The sequence below is a fragment of the Panthera uncia genome, chromosome E3 (genome assembly GCF_023721935.1).
Source record: "Panthera uncia isolate 11264 chromosome E3, Puncia_PCG_1.0, whole genome shotgun sequence".
NCBI lineage: Eukaryota > Metazoa > Chordata > Mammalia > Carnivora > Felidae > Panthera > Panthera uncia.
Genome location: NC_064815.1, coordinates 32,398,538 through 32,420,067, shown reverse-complemented (window position 1 = coordinate 32,420,067; position 21,530 = coordinate 32,398,538). Strand labels below are relative to the sequence as shown.

General features: G+C 54.0%; 1 protein-coding gene and 1 long non-coding RNA gene across 2 annotated transcripts; one reads left to right on the top strand and one right to left on the bottom strand.

The window, feature by feature from the left end:
* Positions 1-166: 166 nt before the first annotated feature.
* On the top strand, positions 167-21,017 carry CHST12 (carbohydrate sulfotransferase 12). The gene is made up of 2 exons (XM_049638983.1): positions 167-222; positions 19,331-21,017. Exon 2 carries the CDS (start codon positions 19,414-19,416, stop codon positions 20,656-20,658), a length of 1,245 nt encoding a protein of 414 aa, XP_049494940.1. The 5' UTR covers positions 167-222; positions 19,331-19,413; the 3' UTR covers positions 20,659-21,017.
* On the bottom strand, positions 10,145-21,101 carry LOC125928328 (uncharacterized). Its single transcript, XR_007459632.1, has 3 exons — positions 21,012-21,101; positions 15,249-15,320; positions 10,145-10,549 (listed from the first exon to the last, which is right to left on the bottom strand). It is a non-coding gene; the product is annotated as an uncharacterized LOC125928328 (long non-coding RNA).
* Between the last annotated feature and the right edge of the window lie 429 nt (positions 21,102-21,530).

The following is a 21,530-nucleotide window of genomic DNA, read 5'->3' as shown; positions in this document are numbered from 1 at the left end:
CACTGGTTGCGGAGGGCGGGGGCGGGGTGCGGAGAGCGCAGGCGCATTGAAGGCGTGCGCCCCTCGGCCTCCGTGGCCCCTCCGTGGGCCGCGACTTCTCGCGAGACGTGGAGCTGAAGGCGGGGCTCCGGGCTCCGGGGGGCGGGGCCGGCGGAGGGACAGCCTCGGGAGGGTCGGCTGGTGGTGAGGCGGCGCCGGCGACGCGAGGTGAGGTGAAGTGAGGTGAGCTGAGGCGCTCGAGGCGTGAGGCGGCGTGCGGGGCGCGGGCGGCGGGCGGGTTCTGGCTCCCTCCTTCAGCCCACCCGGTGGGTCCGCGGCCCCGGGCCGAGCCCCCGCGCCGGCCACTGTGTGACCTTGGCCCGGCTCGCAGCCTCTCTGAGCCCCAGGTTGCCCCGCGCTGCAGGGCGGCGGCGGGTGGGGTGCTCCGCAGGCGCGCTCCCGGTCCGCGCCCTCGGCGGTGCTCGCAGCCGGGCCTCACGCCGCAGTGCTCCGAGGGCCCTCGCAGGCTCCCTGCGCGCGGACCCCGGGCCAGCCGGAGCCCCCCCACCGCCGCGCCTACCGGGGACCGGGGGCTCCTCCCGCCGGTCTGCGCTGGGCAGCCCCGCCAGGGACCCCGGACCGGGCTGCGCTGGGCGCCCTCCCCCACCCCGGGGACCCCAGCTCGGCCTGCGCCGGACGCTCCCCCCTGCTCCAGGGACCCCAGCTCGGCCTGCGCCGGGCGCCCTCCTCTCCCAGGGACCCCAGCTCGGCCTGCGCCGGGCGCCCCCCTCCCCACCCCGGGGACCCCAGCTCGGCCTGCGCTGGGCGCCCCCACCCCCACCCCGGGGACCCCAGGCCGACCGCTGGGAGGTCGGGGGGAGGAGGGGCTTGGAGGCGGACCACTCCAGTGATCCCCTGCTCGGAAACAGCAGTTGTGCCTCTCCAGCGAAAGGAAGCCACGCACTGGCCGCTAACAGAGGGACTTGTATCTAAAGCTCGGGCTCCTGGCCGCCGGGACATCGCTGGCAGGCGGTTGGCTCCAGCCGAGGTTCCGTCTGGCGCGGAGCACAACAAGCCACAGTGTGTCCGCGATTTATTAAATTATTTACTTTATACTTGGACTCGGGAGAGACTCAGGAGGCCCGGCATGAATGGGGGTGTGCGCTGCACACGCATCTTTAAGGGTAGTGCCCCCCGAAGTGTGGGGTCCGGGCTGAGGGCCGCCTGGGAAGCGGCTCCGCGGGTCCTCGCCTGCCCCCACCCGCGGCCGCCCTGCAGCCCTTCTCCGTGAACATGTGGCGTGGGGAGTGTGAGTCAGGGCTGGTGTCCGGTGAAAAAGGAGGGGGGACACGGGGATGTTAGGGCATTTTGTAAAAATTGAGGTACAGTTGCACGTTGTGGAAGATCGGGGTGACGGAGAGTTGGTTTGATACACTTAGGTGCACCTGCCCCCCGCGGTAGTGATAGCCAGGCCTAGGACCCGACCCCGAACGTGCCTCTGCCGTGAATCCGGAGAGCGCCTGCATGGAATTGCAAAGGTGTGTCGTTTCTGGCAAAGTAGTTGGTCCGACTTTGGGTTGGTATTTCCAGGCCCGCGGCACTGATCGAGGTCCCGATCCCGTTACCCGCCCTGGGCCCGCCTCATCATTTCAGCAGTCGTGCAGCCCCCGGTCATTTGCAAGATGCCACGTTGGGCTGGCTGCTGGCAGTTATGGTGACACTGATTATCGTACAGCGTGACCTCACAGTAGATAATCTAGGCAGTTCTTCGCAGAGCGTGAAGAAAGGGGGTCGGTGAGGTGTATTTTCTGGCCTTGGAGTTTTCCATGGTGGAGACGACATAACGGCTTCGGGGGCCTTGAAGGACGAGTGAAGGTTGGAGAGAACATTCCAGGTGGAGGCAGGAGGGTGTGTGGAGACAGGGAAGTGAATGGGGTACTTGGTGGGGGGGGGGCAGGAAGTCCCTGCATTCATTGTGAGAGGGGGATTGAGGAATGGGGTGGAAGCTAGGGCTGAAAAGAGGTTTCTTACCGAGGAGCCTTGAATGCCGATCTAGGGTTTGGGCTGTTACCCTGACCTTCGGTGAGGGGGGCGGGGCATTCGGGGTTTTGGGTGATAGATCCGTGTTTCAGAAAGGCAGCACCAGCGATACCGTGGGAGGCAGGCAGGGGGAGGTGGAGACTGGCTGGGTACAGGTGTAGGGGGAATGACTTGAGGACAGAGGTCGCCAGAGTGGGGGGTGGTCACGAGACTGACACGGGAGAGCCCAGCGTGTGTGTGATGGCCTGCGCGGGGTGTGGGAAAGGGGAAAGGAAAAATGCCCCAGCAGCCAAGAGTTCTCACGTGGGTGCTTGAAGGACAGAGCTGGAGCGGGTGTGGAGGGGGCGTCACGGCGCGTGTGACCTTTAGGCTCGCAGGATTCGTGGTGTTTGTGGGCCCTCCTGATGAGACATGCTCTTGGAGAGAGGGTGGGGAGCACTCGCCAGGAAGGGAAAGGTGGTGGAAAAAAGGCGTGTCACCACGGCTGATGGGTGATTCTGTTCTAGAAAGATCTGGAGGCTCAAGTGCCACTTGTGGAGGAGAATCTGCCGAATGAAACTGCTGAAGCAGATGCTGCTGGTTTATCATTTTAAGAAACCACGGCTTACCTCTTATCTTCCTTTCTTTAATTGTCTCTTTCTCATCAGAAACCAGCAGTTGGTTTCACACCTGCTCGGAGTGTCTGTGGCTGCAGCCGGGGCGGCCGCTTCTCCAGTCCCTTGCCAGTACATGTGCCCAGGGCCGGCTGACACAGCAACTCGGTGCTTCCCGCCGCTAACCAGGGTGGCGGTTTCTGTAACTGTTTAGAGAACTTTGTGGATATTTCAGAGAGGAACGGGAAATGCCCAGCAGAGTTGGGGGGCGGGGGGCGGGGGTGTGCCCTGCTATACAGAACACAAGAGGATGCAGCGGAGGGGGTCGGTGGCTCCCAGAATACTGCCGGCTGGCGCCGTTCCCTTCGGGCAGGACAGTGGAAGGGTCTCTGGGGAGTGTGAGTAGCTCCAGAGAAAGGACCTAACAGTAGTGACGTCACAGGTTCCCCCCCCTAATGAAGTTCATAATTGATCACGTTCCCCCACCATGGTTCAAAGCTTCCAAGTTCTCTTGGTGCCCTACCTCTGGCATAGGAACACGCTTGCAGGCCACGGAGAGTGTGCGGGAAGGAGACCGGGAAAGCCGCCTGTCAGCGACGTGCACATGCAGATAAGAGACAGGAACAGGCTGCCCCATAAAAACAGGCAGGGGAAGCGCTCTAAGAACCAAGACGTGAAGTCTTGGATATAGAAAACAATGCGAGAAATGAAAGCTCAGTGCGTGCAAGATAAAGTTGAGGAACTGAGGCAGGTGAACAGAAAAGCAGAGGTGGGAAGCGGGAGCAAGGAAGAAGGTAAGGGATCCGATCAGGAGGCTGACGGCTGAATGATCCCCGTCAGTGAGAAAGAACAGAAAATAGGACGGGGCCGTCCACAGCACGACGCAGGAGAACGTCCTAGAACCAAAACTTTGTGTGGAAGGGGCATCCAGGTGGCCAGCCCTGGGGGTGGGCGGTGTGGGGGGGGGAGGCAGGTATCCTTCACTCTCTTGTCTCTTCCCTTCCCTTCCCGGGGTGGGTCCTTGCATCACAGGGATCGGGTTTGCACAGTGAGGGTTGCCGCGTTTCCACAGTAACGAGTGAGAGTTTGGGAAACAAGGAAGGGATTTATTTGGAAACGCCTCCGAGGCTGTGGGTTTCAGAATTTGGGTAGTGAGAGCGTGGGTGGAGAGAGAGATGTGCACACCCACCCCGAGGCCCGCTGTTGTGAAATTTCAGGGCTCTGGGGCAGAGGACCGTGCTGGCTTCTAGAAAGAAGAGTAAACACAGGCCACCAAGAGGGCATCACACACGGAGCAGGGTGCTTGGGGGACCCGTCCGCAGCAACCTCAGAAGGTGGAAAGCAGGTGAGCATGGCTTTCAGAATTGCAAAGGAAAACATTTTCCACCTGGAACTCTGTACTCAGGCAAAGGAGGGTGGAATAAAGATGTTTTCAGACACGCCCCTGAAGTTTGCGACCCTACTCTAAGGGAGTGACGGACAGGCCTGCTCTCCCACCATGAGGTGGTGAGTCTAGACAGAGCCTGAGGAGAGGGGGCTTTCCCGGAGGAGGTGGAGAGGCGGCAGGTGTGCAGAGCAGGCCTGACCCCGTCAGACGGCTCCCGGGAGAGGGTTTGGGGGGGGGCGGGGAGCAGGTGAAGTCCACAGGGCGCCTGATCCTCTACAACATCTGGAGAGGGGATGAAGACAGCTGGCAGGGCTGGGGCTGGATGAGTACAAGCAAATGGGAGCACAAGACTGTTACTAGTTCCAGGGAAAAGAAACCACTGTGCAGGGAAAGAAGAATAATTACGGTGAACTGCCAGGCTCAGCTGTGAACAGCCTTCGCTCAAGGATGATAATTTGCGTAAACACGGAATATTGCTCTCATTGAAATGCCGATGTGCCCGTCTGGGGAACGTGTGGGGATGAGCAGGGCCTGGCCCGGAGGGCCAGAGGGGGTGGGGGGGAGGCCGGGGAAACTACCCTCCCACCTGCCCGAGTAGGAAGCCAGTAGGTAAAGCTGATCCCCTTACGGCCCAGGAGGCTGTTATCCGGAGGCAGAGCTAACACCAAAGATTCAGCTGAAAAGAATGAGGGAGCCCGGTGGGGGCGGGTCACGCGGAAGGGCCAGGGGGCTGCCCTCTTCTGGAATCAGCTCCCCAGAACGGTTTCATCATTTAACATAAACGAGTGCAAGTAACGTTGATAAACATAGAGACAGTTGCACTAAGCTTCCGGCTCCAGTGGAAGAAGGGGCCCTGGTCCTGCCTGTGTTTTGTGCCCTTTTCCTTATCTGGGAAGAGTTTACTTGTTCTGATTTCCTTGTCATCATTGTCATTGTTCTCTGCATCCTGTCTCCTGGCTGTGGTCACATAGCAGTGTTGGCGCTTTTTTTTTTTTTTTTAGCTATTTTGTTTTTCTTTTTAACTTTTCATAAGGGGTTTTAAAGCACATTCAAAAGCAGAAGGAGCCCCGTTATTTCGTTACCTGTCAGCCAGTGTCAGGAATGATAAAATCAGGGTCATTGTGTTCATCTGTTTTCTTCATTAGCGTGATGACTCTATTGAGTACCTACTGTATACGTGCCTCCTCGAGTTTACGTTGTAGTGTAGACAGATGATGCAATGCACACATAAAGCGGAGAACGTACGATATTGGAGGGAATGACACAAGCCACAGAGAGGAGGCAGGTCTGCAGGGTGGGAGCGACCCGGGAGGCCTCCCTGGTGAGGTGAGCTTTGAGCAGGAACCCGAAGCACGTGCGGGGTGGAGCCCCTGGGTGCATCTAGGCAGGGCCGTGAGGGGGGCGACGGAAGGGCTGAGGGTGTGGGATCCCATCAGGCAGGGCCTGTAAGGACTGCAGTGGGAAGCCATCGGACTCCAGTGACCGGAGGGGTTTGAGCAGAGATGTGGTGTGGTCTGACTTGGGATAGCATGAGCCTGACTGCCACCTTGAAAGTGGGTGTCTGGCTCAAGAGCAGAGAGCGGGTTGGATGGAGACAGTTGGAGTGTTGCGGGTGAGAGCTGATGTTGGCTGCACCGGGGTTGGGGGTTGGGGGGTGGGGGGCGGGGACGGGCGGTGGAAAGCCTGGAAGAGGTTAGAGTCTGGATGGGTTTCGGACGTAAAGCTCCAGGCAGGTTCTTAAACTAATTGTGGTGGAACTTACATCAATATTTTCCCTTGAAATAATTTATTCGAATGAACTCTGAGAAATGAGAGCTTATCATTTGGGTTCCAGAGTCAAGTGCCATGCAGCAAAATTTTGGGTCTTGTGAGGAATACAGCAGGTACAAGAGATGATTCCTGTCCTCTCAGAACTTGAAATCTAGCGTGGGAGTGTAGTACGCGTGCCCTGATACCCCGTCTTCTTGGAGATAGTTACCGGTGGGGCTCAGAGACCAGGGGTCGGGAGACCAGTGTGCACCCACGGCCCTCTGTGTCCTGGGCTCAGCTCCGGGGTGGGGGTGGGGGGGCAGCTCAGGCTCGATTTTCATCCAGGTCTTCTGGGACGCACACCAGCCTTCCAGTCCATCACTGTGACCGTTTCTTCCTAATTTTATCTGAGCCGCTGTCAGAAGTAGTTCTCAGGGTGAACTGAACACCAGCGAAGTGATTCTATAAACGAATAACCCCTAGGGGTGCCTGGGTGGCGTGGTCAGTTGGGTGACTTGATTTCGGCTCAGGTCATGACCTCACGGTTTGTGGGATCGAGGCCTGTGTCAGCACCGCACTGACGTTGTGCAGCCTGCTTGGGATTCTCTCTCTTTGCCCCTCCCCGGCTCTGGCTCGCTCTCTCAAAATAAATAAATAAACTAATAATAATAATCCCTGATGCTGGTGGCATCGGATGCACATCTGTTTTGCACCGGGGGCTTTAATCCAGCACAAGCATCACTTCCAATGCTAGATGATGCAGCTCAGAGAATAAATGTGGAGACCGCTGACGGAAGCTTTCCATATTTCTATAGGCTACAGTGATGGGTACCTTAATGATTTCTTTGCTTTTTACGTAGTATTTGTAAAGCTGGAAAAGGAGTGGGTAGTTTCTGGTATTTTTGCCAGTAGCATAATAAGTAAAACTGAACACATTCTTGGACCTTCTTTTTTTTTTTTTTGTTGTTTATTTATTTTTGAGAGGGAGGGAGGGAGGGGCAGAGAGGGAGGAGGATAGAGGATCTAAGGTAGGCTCTCCGCTGACAGGAGAGAGCCCAGTGTGGGGCTCGAACTCATGAACTGTGAGATCATGACCTGAACTGGAGTCAGACGCTTAACTGCCTGAGCCAGCCGGGTGCCCCCATTCTTGGACTCCTTAATGAAGGTCATGTCGTTTGATTTGATGCTCAGAAGTTGGTTATTGGTACAAGAAGAAATAAAGGTAACAGAAATCTGAGTGTCCCGCTAAAAACCAACCAATTCTGCATTAAATGTGCACTATAGAAACTGGCAGGGTGTGGTGGTTGGGAAGGTAGGCTCTGTTTTGTTTAAAAAAAAAATTTTTTTAATGTTTATTTCTGAGACAGAGACAGAGCAGGAGTTGGGGAGGGGCAGAGAGAGGGAGACACAGAACCCGAAGCAGGCTCCAGGCTCTGAGGTGTCAGCACAGAGCCTGACGCGGGGCTTGAACTCACAAACCGTGGGACCATGACCTGAACCAAAGTCAGTCGCTCAACCGACTGAGCCACCCAGGCGCCCCTGTTTTGTTTTATTTTGAAGTTTATTTTTGTGAGAGAGAGAGTGTGCACACAAGTGAAGGAGGGGCAGAGAGAGAGAAGGAGAAAGAATCCCAAGCACTGTCAGCACAGAGCCCAGGGTGGGGCGCAAACCCATGAACTGTGAGATCGTGACCTGAGCCAAAATCAAGAGTCAGATAACTTAACCAACTGAGCCACCCTGGCGCCCCAGGAAGGTAGGTTCTTAACTCAGTTGCCTGGGTTCAAATGTCAGCTCTGAACAAGTGCCAGCTTTGTAGATTTGGGCAGGTTGCCTCAATGTTCTGTCCTAGTTTAACCATAATCAGTGTGAGGATTAAATAAGTTAATGTATCTAAGAGTTTACAATAGCACTTTCGAAAACTTATTAGCTCTTGTAATTATAAAGTCAGTTGAAAGCATAGATACTTTCTTTGCTGATAACCAATTATGGGTAGAAAATATGAGTAATAAAAAATAAATAACATGGTATATTTATGGAATACAAATATTTGAGGGCCCGATAAAGATGGAAAAATAAATAAGTACAGTGGTATGGGCTGAAGGGGGTGGTTTAATAGTTTATAATATATTTAGCTCATGTTTTCATTTCCATAGTCTGGGTCACTCTGGTGAGCAAAATGGCCTTGGTGGGGGGGGGGGTCTTGTTTTATAGGCGAGAAATTGAAGCTCCGACTTGAGGTGATGTCCCAGGGCCACTCAGCAGAGACTGGCCTTGGCCTCCAGATTCCTCCCCATTTCCTCCTGATCTATAAATGTCTGTAGGACCTTGAGGCCGGTGTTTTCGTCCTGTGTTCCTGTCCTGTGAACTGAGAGCTAGTTCATGGTATTCACGTTAGAAAGTTTGAGCTTCTGGAGGTTGACTTAACAAGACTGCTAACGTCCTTTTTCTTGAAATCAGGTGTATTGACGTATAATTTCCATGCAGTAAAATGCACAACTCTTTTTTTTACATTTATCTATTTTTGAGTGACAGAGCGTGAGCAGGGGAGGGGCAGAGAGAGAGACACAGAATCCGAAGCAGGCTCCAGGCTCCGAGCTGTCAGCACAGAGCCCGATGTGGGGCTCGAGCCCACGAACCGTGAGATCATGACCTGAGCCGAAGTCGGATGCTCAACCGACTGAGCCACCCAGGTGCCCCAAAATGCACACCTCTTAAGTGCACAGTTCAACAGATGCGGACAGATATGTCCACCTGTGGAGCTGCCGCTGCGGTCAACACAATAGAACATTTCCATCCCCTGACGTTTCCTCCTGTTCCTTTGTACTGTGATTTCTGTCACTGTTTTCACCTTTCGGGAACTTCCTGTAAGTGGAATCATGTGGTATGTACTTGTGCCTGGGCTCTGCTGTTCAGCTTATTATCTGTGAGATTGACCCATGTTGTTGCGGGTACCGGTTCATGAGCCGGTGGTACGTTCTCTTCTGTGGCTGGGTGGTTTTCCACTGAATGAGTACACCACGATTTGTTTATTCTTTCACTCGTTGGTGGACCTCTGGGTTGTTTTCAGTTTGTAGCTGTTTTGAATAAAGCAGCAGTGAATATTCTTGGACACATCTTTGTGTGGACAATTATTTCATTCAGGGATCGGGTCTTTGGTGCTGTATCTGAAAGGCATCACCACACCCAAGGTCATGTAGGTCCTTTCCTATGACCTTCTCGGAGTTTTATAGTTTCGCGTTGTACATCTAGGTCTGTGATCCACGTGGAGTTAATTTTTGTGAAGGCAGTAAGGTCTGTGTCAGGATTCTTTCACGTACTCCTCTTTCCATGTGGGTGTCCACTTGTCCCAGTGCCGTTTGTTGAAGAGGCGGACTGTCTTTGTTCCATTGTGTTGCCTTTGCTACAGATCGGTTGACTGTATTTTTGGGAGTCAATTTCTGGGCTGTCTGTGCTTTTCCATTGATCTTTACTCGGCTCTATTGCCAATACCACATCCTCTTGATTAGTGTGGCTTTATGGTAAGTCTGGAGGTCCCGTATTCAGTCCTCCAACTTTGTTCTTCTTCAGTATCGTGTTGCCTTTTCTGGGTCTTTTGCCTCTGTAGAAATTTTGGAAACAGCTTGTTGATAATAACAAAGTAACTTCCTGGGATTCTGATTGGGATTGCATTGAATCTGTAGGTTAAGTTGGAAAGAACTGATATCTTGACAAACATTTACTCTTTCCACACACATGGAATATCTCTCCGTATGTTGAGTTCTTTGATTTCATTCATCAGGGTTTTGTAGTTTTCCTCATACAGATCTTGTACCTATTTTGTTAAGATTTATACCTAGATATTTTGGGGAGTTCTAATGTAGATAGAATTGTAGTTTTGGGTTTTTTTTTAAGTTTATTTATTGATATTGAGACAGAGAACCACAAGAGAGAGAATCTGCACTGCCCGTACAGAGCCCGAGGCGGGCCTCGAACTCTTGTACTGTGAGATTGTGACCTGACCCCAAGTCAAGAGCTGGATGCTTAACTGACTGAGCCACCCAGGCACCCCTAGAATTGTGTTTTTAGTTTCAAATTCCACTTGTTCATTGCTGATATATGGGAAAGTAGTTGACTTCTGTATATTAACTTTGTATGCAACCTTGCTGTAATCACCTGAGCCCTTAAAATTTTATTGGAAAAATCGTTGATAAGCTAAGATTTATATATCATAGTTTTGATGATCAGTTTGATTGGTCTTTAAATAGAGTCCCTAAGCATTATTATAGCATATCTGCTTTTATTGATGTTGTAGAACCTTCTAGGAACTGAAAAATGTGTTTGATTTTTTTTTTAATACCAACTTTTCTAACTTTTAAAAAGTCTTAGCGTAAAAAAGGAATCTAGTCTGTATACCAAAAAAAGTCGATAACCGGCTTTACTCATAGCAGTCAAAAACAAGGAACTAACCCACAAGTCCGTTCGATAAATGGTCACGGGTGAACCGTGGTGTATCCACACAGTGGAGCACTACTCAGCCAGGCAAAGAGAACTTCGTGCTGACACAGGCCACAACCTGGACACATCTCGAAGCGTCTTGCTGGGTGCAGAGGCTGTGTCCTCTGTGGTCTCATGTAGGTGACGGTCTGGGAAAGGTGAACCACAGGACAGAACACAGATTAGCGGCTGTCCGGAGGTGGGCACCGGGGAAGGAGGGAACTTTTGAGAGTGGAGGAGATTCTCTGCGTCTTAGTTGTGGTGTATCTTTGCCGAAACTCCTCACACTCTGCAGATAATTGCTGATGTAAGTCAGACCTCAGTAAACCTGAGTAGAAAGAGAAGAAAAAGGAGAGGCGCCAAACTGATTGAATCAGGAAAGACAGGTCTCTCAAACGGTGCCAGAGCAACTGGGTATCCAGACGGGGGAAGTCCGTCTGCCCTCCCCCTGGAATGCTCTATTGACTGGTGGCTGAACATCCCTTTCCACTGCGGCAAATACTTAGTATCTGTTTCTTTCACTTCTCGGTGATGTGATTGCTTCTTTTTGTAATGTGTGGTACACACACACACACACACACACACACACACACACACACACCCCTCTGGACTCGGCTCTCTGGAGAGCCCCAGCACGTTTCCTTGGCTTGTCACTTGCACTGGTGTGTGTGTGTGAAAGAGATGTATTTTTAGGAATTGGCTCACGTGATTCTGGAGGCTGAGAAGCTCAGGTCCAGCCGTCCTGATGGTGTGTTCCCGTCTGAGTCTGAAGGCCTGACCCCCAAGAGACAGCTGTCCCGGCTCAGGGATGGGCAGAGGGGAAATTCTCTCTTCCTTCACCACCTTGCTCTGTGCAGGCCTTCGGCACATTGGACGAGGCCCACCCCCACTTTCCTTACTCTGTCTGTCGAGTCAAACAAGTGTCAGTCTCCTCTGCAGACACCCTCACAGACACACTCGAGTGCTGCGTGACCAACCGTCTGGGCCGCCCGCAGCTCAACCAGGGTGACACAAAATTAACCAGCACACACCTGGCGACCTTTTCATACTGTGGGCATCGGTTCTGCTCTGGAAGTGTGGGCAGTGCCCCTACAAGGGTCCTCACGTGGGTGTGGCCGTGTGGCCTGCACTTGTAGGGAAGGCGGGAGGGAGCCCGGCCTTCCTCGAGTTTTGCCCGCCGTGGGTGTGAAGGCTCCTGGGGACCAGCAGCCTCTGGTGGGCGGCTGGTGTGGGGCGCGGGCTCTCCGGGCTTACGCTGCCGCACCGTGCGTGTGAAAAGGAACGTTCAGCAACCCCACCCCGAGCTGAGAAACCACTCTGCACAGCCACCCTCCGTGTTTTTGGTTTAAACCTAACCTAAAACTGAATTGTCTTATCAGTGGCGTCCACAGGACACTTGACAAAGCCCTTGCAGAGACCTGGGCCCCGAAGGCAAAGTTTTGGGACAAGACTTTGCTGGCCATTCTCTCGCTGGAGGCAGAAGCCAGGATGATTGTCAGTCGTTTCCTCAGCGACGCCTCTTGGCTTCTTACAGCTTCTTCCAAAGCTGTAATCCTTTTTGTTGACTGCTTTTTTGAAATAATTGGAGATTCACGTTTGGAAATAATGCCCTTGTTTTTTGAACGAATATCACGTTTGAGGTCAGTGTTGTTGCAGGACTCGCTGTTGCATCGTGAAGGCAGCGAAGTGTCACCCAGAAATTCGGATGCTCCCATCCCTTTTAACAGTAAGACTTGTGGGCGATGCTGTCTGGTAGTCGTCTTATCTTGGGCCTTCTCGTTCTCGTCGCGCCTCTGAGAAGCTGTGAACTGGCGATCGTGCGTGCCTGGCAGGAGCCACAGCCGTTCCTTTCTTGGGACTGCTCCCACAGGCCCTTTGATAGGCTCCGCCCGCCTGCTCTCCACAACCGCCCTTTATGTGGCTTGTTTGAGGTTAGAAATGACCACACTAAGGACTGCCCTTGCTCCTTGATGTTAAAAATGGACCGTGGCCTCAGCCTCATCGGTAAACGCTGCCTCGGCCTGGTGTTGACGTGCTTATCACCTCAACTTGGAAAAGCCTGGAGGGGGCTGTGGCCCAGGCAGGTCTGGTTCCGTGGCAGGGCTCCAGGGCGAAGCGACGCTCCCAGGACGCAGGCACACGGGGTTTGGCGACCCAAAGGGAGGACCTGTCTTGTTGTCATTCGTCCACCCTCTCATTGTACGTGTTTCAAACTTGAACATTTGTCTAGTGAACTAATTGCGGTAAGGTCGGCCCGTTGAACTTTCGTGCAGACTTGTGTGAGATAAAGGTGTGGCTCCAGCGGCCAGCTCTAAGTTTATGGCCTTTGTTGCAGTTCTCGCCCACATTTAAGGCCTTGCTTTTTTCTTTAATTTTATTTATTTTTACTCACATATTTGTTTTTTACACATTGCCCTGCATTTTGCTTTATTTATTCAATGGCACGTCCTATAAATTCTTCCAAGTCTGCTGTTAGAGCTCTGGTTCATTCTTTTCTTTGCCAGTTTTTTAAATTGTGGTAAAATGCACGTAACATTTATCATCTTCACATTCACGTTGTCACACAACCATCACCACCCTCCGTCTCTAGAATTCATTCCATCTTTCCAAACGGACTACATCTGCCTCTGGTAAATAGTAACACCCCCTTGCGCTCCCTGCCCAGCACCTGGTAACCTCCAGTCTGCTCTCTCTCTCTCTATGGATCCAGCTCCTCTGGGGACCTCACAGAAGTGCAGTCGTTCAGCGTTTGTCCTTTGTGGCTGCCTGATGTCACCGAGTATCGTGTCCTTCCTGTAGGTTCGTCCACGTTGTAGCAGGTGCCGGCATGTCTTCCCTCGGAAAGGCTGAGTGACGCTCGTCGTGTGCTTGCCATGTTTTGTCATGTCCTTACTCTTCACCACACACCTGGGTGGCTTCCACACCCATTATTCGGCTGTTGTGAATAATGCTGCTGTGAGTGGGGCTGGCTGTACAAATATCTCTTGGAGACCCTGCTCTCAGTTCCTTTGAATACAGACCCAGAAGTGGAATTGTTGGATCACATGGTAATTCTGTTGTTAATGTTTTTTCATGTTTGTTTATGTTTGAGAAACAGAGAGCACAAGCAGGGGAGGGGCAGAGAGGCAGACGCAGAGTCCGAAGCAGGCTCCAGGCCCCGAGCTGTCGGCACAGAGCCCCACGTGGGGCTCGAACCCACAAACCGTGAGATCATGACCTGAGCCGAAGTCGGACGCTCAACCGACTGAACCACCCAGGCGCCCTTATCGTTAATGTTTTGAGGAGCCTCCGTCCTGTTTTCCACAGGGGCCGCAACATTTTACATTCCCGTTAGTAGTGCACGAGGGTTCCAATTTCTCCCCATCCTCGCCAACACTCATCTTTTGGTTTTGTTTTCATTTTAAGATATTTCTTTATTATTTATGAGAGAGGCAGAGACAGAGAGAGAGAGAGAGAGAGAGAGAGAGAGAGAAAGAGGAGAGAGAATCTCAAGCAGGCTCCACACCCAGCACTGGGCCTGTTGCAGGGTTCCATCCCATGACCCTGGCATCGTGACCTGAGATGAAATCAAGAGTTGGACGCTTAACCCACTGAGCGACCCAGGTCAACCGATTTTACTATTTTTTTAAAGTGATATCTGTCCCCTACGTGAGGCTAGAACTCACAACCCCAAGGTCGAGAGTCACATGCTGCATCGACTGAGCCCTCCAGGCTCCCCTATTTTTTGATTGGGGTTTTTGATGGGTGTGAGGTACTGTGTCGTCGTGGTCTTGATTTGCATTTCCCTGGCGATGAGTGATGTTGAGTATCTTTTCATGTACTCCTGGCCCATTTGTATGGTTTCAGAGAAATGTCCATTCATATTTTTTGCCCATTCTTGAATTGGTTGTTTGATTTGTTTTTTCCTTGGAGTTTAACGAGTTCTCCATTTATTCTGGATATTAACCCCTTATCAGATACACGATTTGAAAACATTTTGTCCCATTCTGCAGGAATCTTCCCTGTGGGCAGTGCCTTTTGAGGCCCAAAAGTTGCTAAGTTGCATGAAGTCCACTTTGTCTATTTTTTCTTTTGTTGTTAATGCCTTAATTTTTTATTGCCGTGTGTCTTTTCTTTCCTTTTTTCTTTTAAATGTTTATTTTTGAGAGAGCGAGAGGGAGAAGGGCAGAGAGAGAGGGGGAGACGGCAGATCTGAAGCAGACTCTGCACTGGCACCAGACAGCCCGACGTGGGGCTCGAACTCACAAACCGTGAGATCATGACCCGAACTGAAGTCAGATGCTTCACAGACTGAGGCAGCCAGGCACCCCGCTGTGTATCTTTTCTAAAAGGGAAAATGTTGGGGCACCTGGGTGGCTCAGTCAATTAAGCGTCCGACTTCGGCTCAGGTCATGATCTTACGGTCTGTGAGTTTGAGCCCCGCGTCGGGCTCTGTGCTGACGGCTCAGAGCCTGGAGCCTGTTTCACATTCTGTGTCTCCCTCTCTCTCTGCCCCTCCCCTGTTCATGCTCTGTCTCTCTCTGTCTCAAAAATAAATAAACGTTAAAAAAAATTTTAAAAATAAAAAAAATAATAAATAAATAAAATAAAAGGGAAAATGTTTTTTTCTCACAGTAAAAACCAATCAATGCTCAGTGTAAACAAAAACACCGTAAACGCGAAAGCCGTGAAGAGGGGAGTCAGAGTCACCCAGACACCCGCGCGCTGTCCCGGGATATGTGCGGACTCTGTCTTGTGTCGGGTGGCGGTCGCGGTGGCCCTTCCCGTGTGGAGTCCCGTGTGCTTACCCGGTGGCCGGCTGCCCGCCTGGGAGCTCTCCCTGCCGCCTGCCACGGGGAGGGGCCGTGCCGTTCACGCCGAGTGGTGGAGGGTGCGTGGTGTAAGTTATGGGTCTCATTACGAGTAAGTTAGTCGACTCGCTGTTTACAACATAAGGTGTAGATTCTCTGCACCCCCGAGGAAAGCGCCGTGGAGGTCGCCGCGTGGCCTGCTGCTGGCCCCGGGCCCGGCGGGGGCAGGTACCGTACCTGGACGGGGTCCTGGTGCTCGGCTGCAGTGCTTGGTGGTGCCTGGTCGTCCTCGGGTAGGTTATCTGTGGACTAAGAACAAAGCCGTAGATGTTAAACGTACTACAAGAGTCGTAGATGGTAGCGCCTGGTGCTAAAAGCTTAGAGAACCATATTGCGCACAGGTAAGAAAGAAACGTCAGGTGCCTCAGTTCCCACTGGGAGCATTTGGGGCTAGTTCCAGCCTGACCACGGCCCCTTGCAGCCGTAACCAGTGCTCCGTTCGGTGCCCTTCGCCTCCAGGCCCGGTGCCTCTGCATCTCTTGGGTCGGAAAAGCCAGGGAACCCTCGCCCGTTTGCGACAGAGACACGCAGGTCAGCATCTGAACTTCCAAGGAAGCGTGATCCTTCTAAGCCCCTTCTGTTCACCAGATCGAACTTTGAGTAGGAGGAAACTTGCCCGTGTGACTTCAGTCCCTGGGAGAGGTGGGAAAATACAGGGCGGGTGTCAGGTGCGTGTGTCCTACCATGACTCCCGTGTAAACGCTTTCTACCGTGGAATGCCCCGAGGTCACGGAAAAGAAGGAGGCGTCGACGTACGCGACCACATGGACGAGTCTCAAAGTACACGCCGTGTGGTTCCATTGATACGACGCTCCAGAAAACGCGAGCTAATTTATAGTGACGGAAGCCAGATCAGCTGCAGGAGGGGAGGGATGAGCCGGGGAGAGGGATTAGAACGGGCATGAATACGCTTTGGGGGGTCGATGGAGATGTTCCCTCTCTGACCGTGGTGAGCGTGTCACGGGTGCATGCGTCCAAACTCACCAAGTGGTACGTTTTAAGGACGTGCACGTCCTCGTGCGTGAGCTACACAAGCCGTTTGGAAGACCGAGTACGTCTAACGGTAACAAAGCTGAGGGAGCCGGAGTGTGTGTGGGCTTGACCTGTGGAGCGAGGCTTGCATTCCGGGCCTCGGGTTCCTCAGCCGTGAGAGGGCTGTGCCTCCCTGAGGCCGCGTGCAGAGGCTTGAAGGAGCGCGCGCGTGTGACACGCTCCTCCCGGTGCCTGGCCCGTGGTGACGGCTCTGGAAAGGGCAACTGCGATCGAAGATGCATTATCTCTGTGTGTCATTTTTCTCCCCTGGGTATTCAACCTTCTCTTTTCCTCGAAATTAAAGCGAAGTGTTACTAAATTGTTAGTCATGAGCGTCCATTTTTACAGAACGCCGTAGGCCCTGGCATTTGTTAACATGCATATGCTACATCTTGCCTGAAAAATAAGCAAAGGTGTTTATTTTTATATTGTTTATCATAAGCAGACTTAGCTGGTTCTTAGCATTCTAAGCCCACAAATGACGGCCCGGTCCTTGATCTGTGGCTGGTGCCTGTGCCCGCAGACGGGACTCTGACTCGGCATCATCCCCACCGTGTGTGTGAGTCTCATTCTTAAAACTGGAAGCCGAGCTCTCGCGTCAGTTGACATTTGCACTTACTCTTTCCCTTTGCTCTCAGCCTTCGGGAAAACTTTTCTTTTCCTCTTTTTTGATATGGTTTCACTTTCCATCTCTAGAAACTTCACCCTTGTACATCCCCGAGAAGGCGCGGTCTCGAAAACTTTAATGGCGTGGTACTTATGATCTAATTTTGAAAACAGGCTGTGACGTCGTGTGATTGTCACCACAAAAACAGCTTTAAACTGTTGTCACATAGCTGTTGTTACTCCCTGCACACCTGTGATGCCCTCAGGGGAAGCTGGGTGAGAGACACACGCCTCTAATCCTGATGGTTTTCTTCATTTTGTGACACACTTATCACTTCCACAAGGTGTGATAAATCCCGAAGGCGCGCACTGCCCCGGCCCTGCCCGGCCCGTGGCAGAGTAGCGGTCAGCCGGGTTCTCTGCGCCCCCGGCTGGGTTTCCTTTTCTGTGGGGGTGCGCTGAGATCACCGGGGCCCAGGAAGGACTGGTGCGGGTGACTGTGACCAGCACATTCTTTTCTGTCACCTGCTTGCGTCGGCACCTTTCCTGTGTCAGCCCACACAACCCTTTGTACTGTGAACATGTAACACTTTCTCCATCAAACACACAACATAGGGGCGGCGGGGTGGGGGGGACGGGGGGATCAGCCAGTTAAATGTCCAACTCTTGATTTCAGCTCAGATCATGATCTTATGGTTCGTAGGATCAAGCCCCACGTTGGGCTTGGTGCTGACAGTGCGGAGCCTGCTTGGGATTCTCTCTCTCTCTCTCTCTCTCTCTCTCTCTCTCTCTCTCTGTCCCTCTCCTGCTCAGGCACTCTTTCTGCCTCTCTCTCAAAATAAATAAACATTTAAAACAACCAAAAAAGCCCAAAATGAACTGAGTATAAACAAGGCTGCATAGGTGGGTGGAGATTGCTTCCAGACCTTGGCCTCGTGAAGTTTTAGGTTCATTTAATGAAACTGCATCAGGTACCAGGTACCAGGCACATAGTCGAACACGTGCAAGAGGTTCAGACTCGGAGAGGTTCAGAAACTGAGAAGTCCCAGAGCATGCACGGTGGGAGACCCTCCCGGAACGCCCCCAGGACGCGCTGTGTCTGTGTCTGCTCTGGTGCCCCCACTGGCAGAGCTCCCGGTGTGTCTTAAAAATGGCTCCTTCTGGGTTTGGGCCACTTTAGAGGAGTGTACTCATTCTCTCGTTAGGCCAGACCCAGAGTCTGAGTTCTGTCCTCTGAAGCCACACGGGATAAGCCTGTCCCCTCTCCCAGGCGACTGCCCTCCAGATACTTGAGCCCCCGCTGCAAATCTCTCCTTCGGCCTCAGCAGCCCCCACTCCCCTCTCGCAGGTGCTATTGGGGAAGAGGCCTGATGGCCGGCAGAAGCCACAGGAGAGGCAAGGACCCCACTTAGTCTTAAGTGGATTAAGACGTGTGCCTGTCTAGGGGTACTGCACACAGGAGGTGAATGCCAGGAGAGAGGGGTACAGATCTTGAACTTTTCCAGAAACCTCAGACTCTCAGGTCATGCTTACTGAACCTGGTAGGATAATTTGTTTTTTATGTAAGATGGTCCTGGTTCAAAATACAGGAAAGAGAGAGGTGAATGTGGCCCCTGCAACTTCCCCAGCCCCCTTTATCCTGGCACTTTTCAGACACTGCCTCTTCTTCCCTGTGCTGCCTGGGACAGGGTTGCTGCTCAGAACAGCTGTCAAACAGGACTGGCCCCAGGAAGGGGTCCTCTGGCATTTTTGGGATTGACCTTGACCACAGTCGATGACAGCCTTAGTGGAAGTTGTAAGGGAAGCACGAATCCCTCATCCAGCCTGCAGAGCCCTCCCTGACGCAGGGGTGGCGGCCTGCCCCCAGGCCGGTGGCATGCTGCTCGACCCCGGGGGTGAGGCCCCAGCACCTGCTGACACCGCTTCCCCCCCTGCACCTGCCCTCCCTCCACCCTCCTGCCTCCTCCGGCCGTGGCTCCGCTGCTGTCTGGTTCCCGCGGGGACGCGGACAGGCTCTCAGGGCCTGGAGAGCTCTCACACGGGCCCGCGTTCATCTGCCTGCTGCACCCTCCCTCTGTCACCAGAGACCTCGAGTGTGCCCTGCCCTTTCCACACAGAGGGGCAGACACGGTGCCCAGGGCCCAGCACGCGTCGGCCACACACACGAGCCTGCCTCTGACGTGTTTCTTAGGATTAAGTGTACACGGGGGCGCCTTTAACATCATTACAAATTGTAGGATGCATTACACCTTAACCTTCTTGTGTGTGTGTTTCACTGCCCGCCTCTCCTTCCTCCTCGGCACCTCCCGCTCAGGAGGGTCTGTGTTCCCGCCTGAGCCTGGTCTCTTAGCCCCCTGCTTTCAGTTCCGTGATAAAGGATGTCCGGTGAACCGCATCAGCCGCACCCGTCCCGGGCCCCTCAAAGCAGCGCTGGTCGCATTACACGGAGGAGCTGAAGTCCGGCAGGCAGCCCCGCAGAGCCTGAGCCGTGGAGAATGGGGTGGGAGCCGGGGGACGGGGACCCTGACCGCGAGGCAAGCACCGTGCGCCGGAACCTGAGGCTCCAGGAGGGCACGTTACCTGGACGCGGTCTTTAACGTGGCTCTGTGTTGCCTTTCCAGGGTCCCGAGAGCAGCGCCCCTCCTCCATGAAGCTGCCGTGAAAGCTCCCGGGTGAGAGGGCCCGCGGCCCGTCCGTGAACAGAATGACCAAAACCCGGCTCTTCCGCCTGTGGCTGGTCTTGGGGTCCGTGTTCATGGTCCTCCTGATCATTGTGTACTGGGACAACGTGGGCACGGCCCACTTCTACCTGCACACTTCCTTCCCCAGGCCGCGCCCCACCCCCGCGCAGGGGGCAGAGAAGGAGTTCACGGCCGACGTGGACGCGTTTTTGCAGAAGCTGCTTAGCGGCGGCCTGAAGCAGAGCGCCCCCTCCGGTCGAAGGACGGAGCAGCCCTCGGTGCCGGCCTCGGGCAGGCCCGTGCTGAGCAACGCGGAGGAGAGCGTGCGGGGCTACGACTGGTCCGCCCGCGACGCCCAGCAGGGCCCGGACCCCGGCGGGCGGCAGGCCGAGCGGAGGAGCGTGCTCCGGGGGCTCTGCGCCAACGCCAGCTTCGTGTTCCCCACCAAGGAGCGCTCGTTCGACGACATCCCCAACTACGAGCTGAACCACCTGATCGTGGACGACCGCCACGGCGTCATCTACTGCTACGTGCCCAAGGTGGCCTGCACCAACTGGAAACGCGTCATGATCGTGCTGAGCGAGAGCCTCCTGGACCGGGGCGCCCCCTACCGCGACCCGCTGGACATCCCGCGGGAGTACGTCCACAACTCCAGCACCCACCTGACCTTCAACAAGTTCTGGCGCCGCTACGGCAAGTTCTCCCGCCACCTCATGAAGATCAAGCTCAAGAAGTACACCAAGTTCCTGTTCGTGCGCGACCCCTTCGTGCGCCTCATCTCCGCCTTCCGCAGCAAGTTCCAGCTGGAGAACGAGGAGTTCTACCGCAAGTTCGCCGTGCCCATGCTCACCATGTACGCCAACCGCACCGGCCTGCCCTCCTCCGTCAGCGAGGCCTTCAGCGCGGGCCTCAAGGTGTCCTTCGCCAACTTCATCCAGTACCTGCTGGACCCGCGCACCGAGAAGCTGGCGCCCTTCAACGAGCACTGGAGGCAGGTGCACCGGCTCTGCCACCCCTGCCAGATCGACTACGACTTTGTGGGCAAGCTGGAGACGCTGGACCAGGACGCCGCCCAGCTGCTGCGGCTTCTCAAGGTGGACAAGCTCCTGCACTTCCCCCCGAGTTACCGGAACAGGACCGCCAGCAGCTGGGAGGAGGGCTGGTTCGCCCCCATCCCCCTGGCCTGGAGGCAGCAGCTGTACAAACTCTACGAGGCCGATTTCGTCCTGTTCGGCTACCCGAAGCCCGAAAACCTGCTCAGAGACTGAGGGCGGCGGGGACAGTCCCGAACGCCGGAACCAACCGGGCTCACGTCATCTGCCGTCCCACGGCCGTCTTCCTGAGGGAGGAGCGATGGGCTCCCGCGTGGATTTTTTCACGGCCCCGTTTCCCTGCCGGCCCGACACGGCAGGGTTCCCCAGCGCTCCCGTCAACGAGGAGGCTGGAGACCGTCCCTACACTCCAGTTTTTTAAATAACCTACGATTTTGCAATCTAGACGTACCGTTTACTCCACTGCCTATATTCGTTCAGTACTGTGTTAATATTGTTTTCTAAGATTAATATATTTGAGATATTTAATATGAAAAGCGCAGAAAGAGAGGATGGAGTAAATGTTACACCTGCTTCTTCCGCCTGCTTTCGTGGTTATTCTGGCAGAGCGTGAAACTCGGGTAGAGGAAGGGGGTTTTCGTGGTCACCTTCCACAAAAAGCAGGACCCTGCACTTGAAATCAGGCCTCCCTCGTGTTTATAAAAGGGTAGCAGACAGATCTCCTCAAGCGAGAGCGCCCTTGCCGTGTGATATTTCTGGAAAGGGAAGGCAGTCAGGAAGGGTGTTCTGTTTGCGACCACACTTCCCGGCCGCAGTCACGGAGCAGGGTGGTCACTCCAGCTGTTCCTGTGAGTGTATAAATCCTGGCCGTAAGGATTTGCTGTGACAGGGGTGCTGTGAGGAGTCTGTCCCGAGAATCGATTCCTGACGTCAGCAAGGTGAGGCTTGGGCGACAGATGCGTTGACCTTCCCCCTCCAGGGCGTGACTGACCCTGGGATCCTCTCGCTCCGCGGCCCCGACTTGGGAAAGGTGTCCTGTTGGCTAGTCCGGGAAGGCTCCTGGTTCAGATTTATCTGCAGTTTTGGCC

Excerpts from the sequence above, each read along its gene's own strand:
- CHST12 (XM_049638983.1), top strand. The coding sequence starts at position 19,414 with ATGACCAAAACCCGGCTCTTCCGCCTGTGGCTGGTCTTGGGGTCCGTG.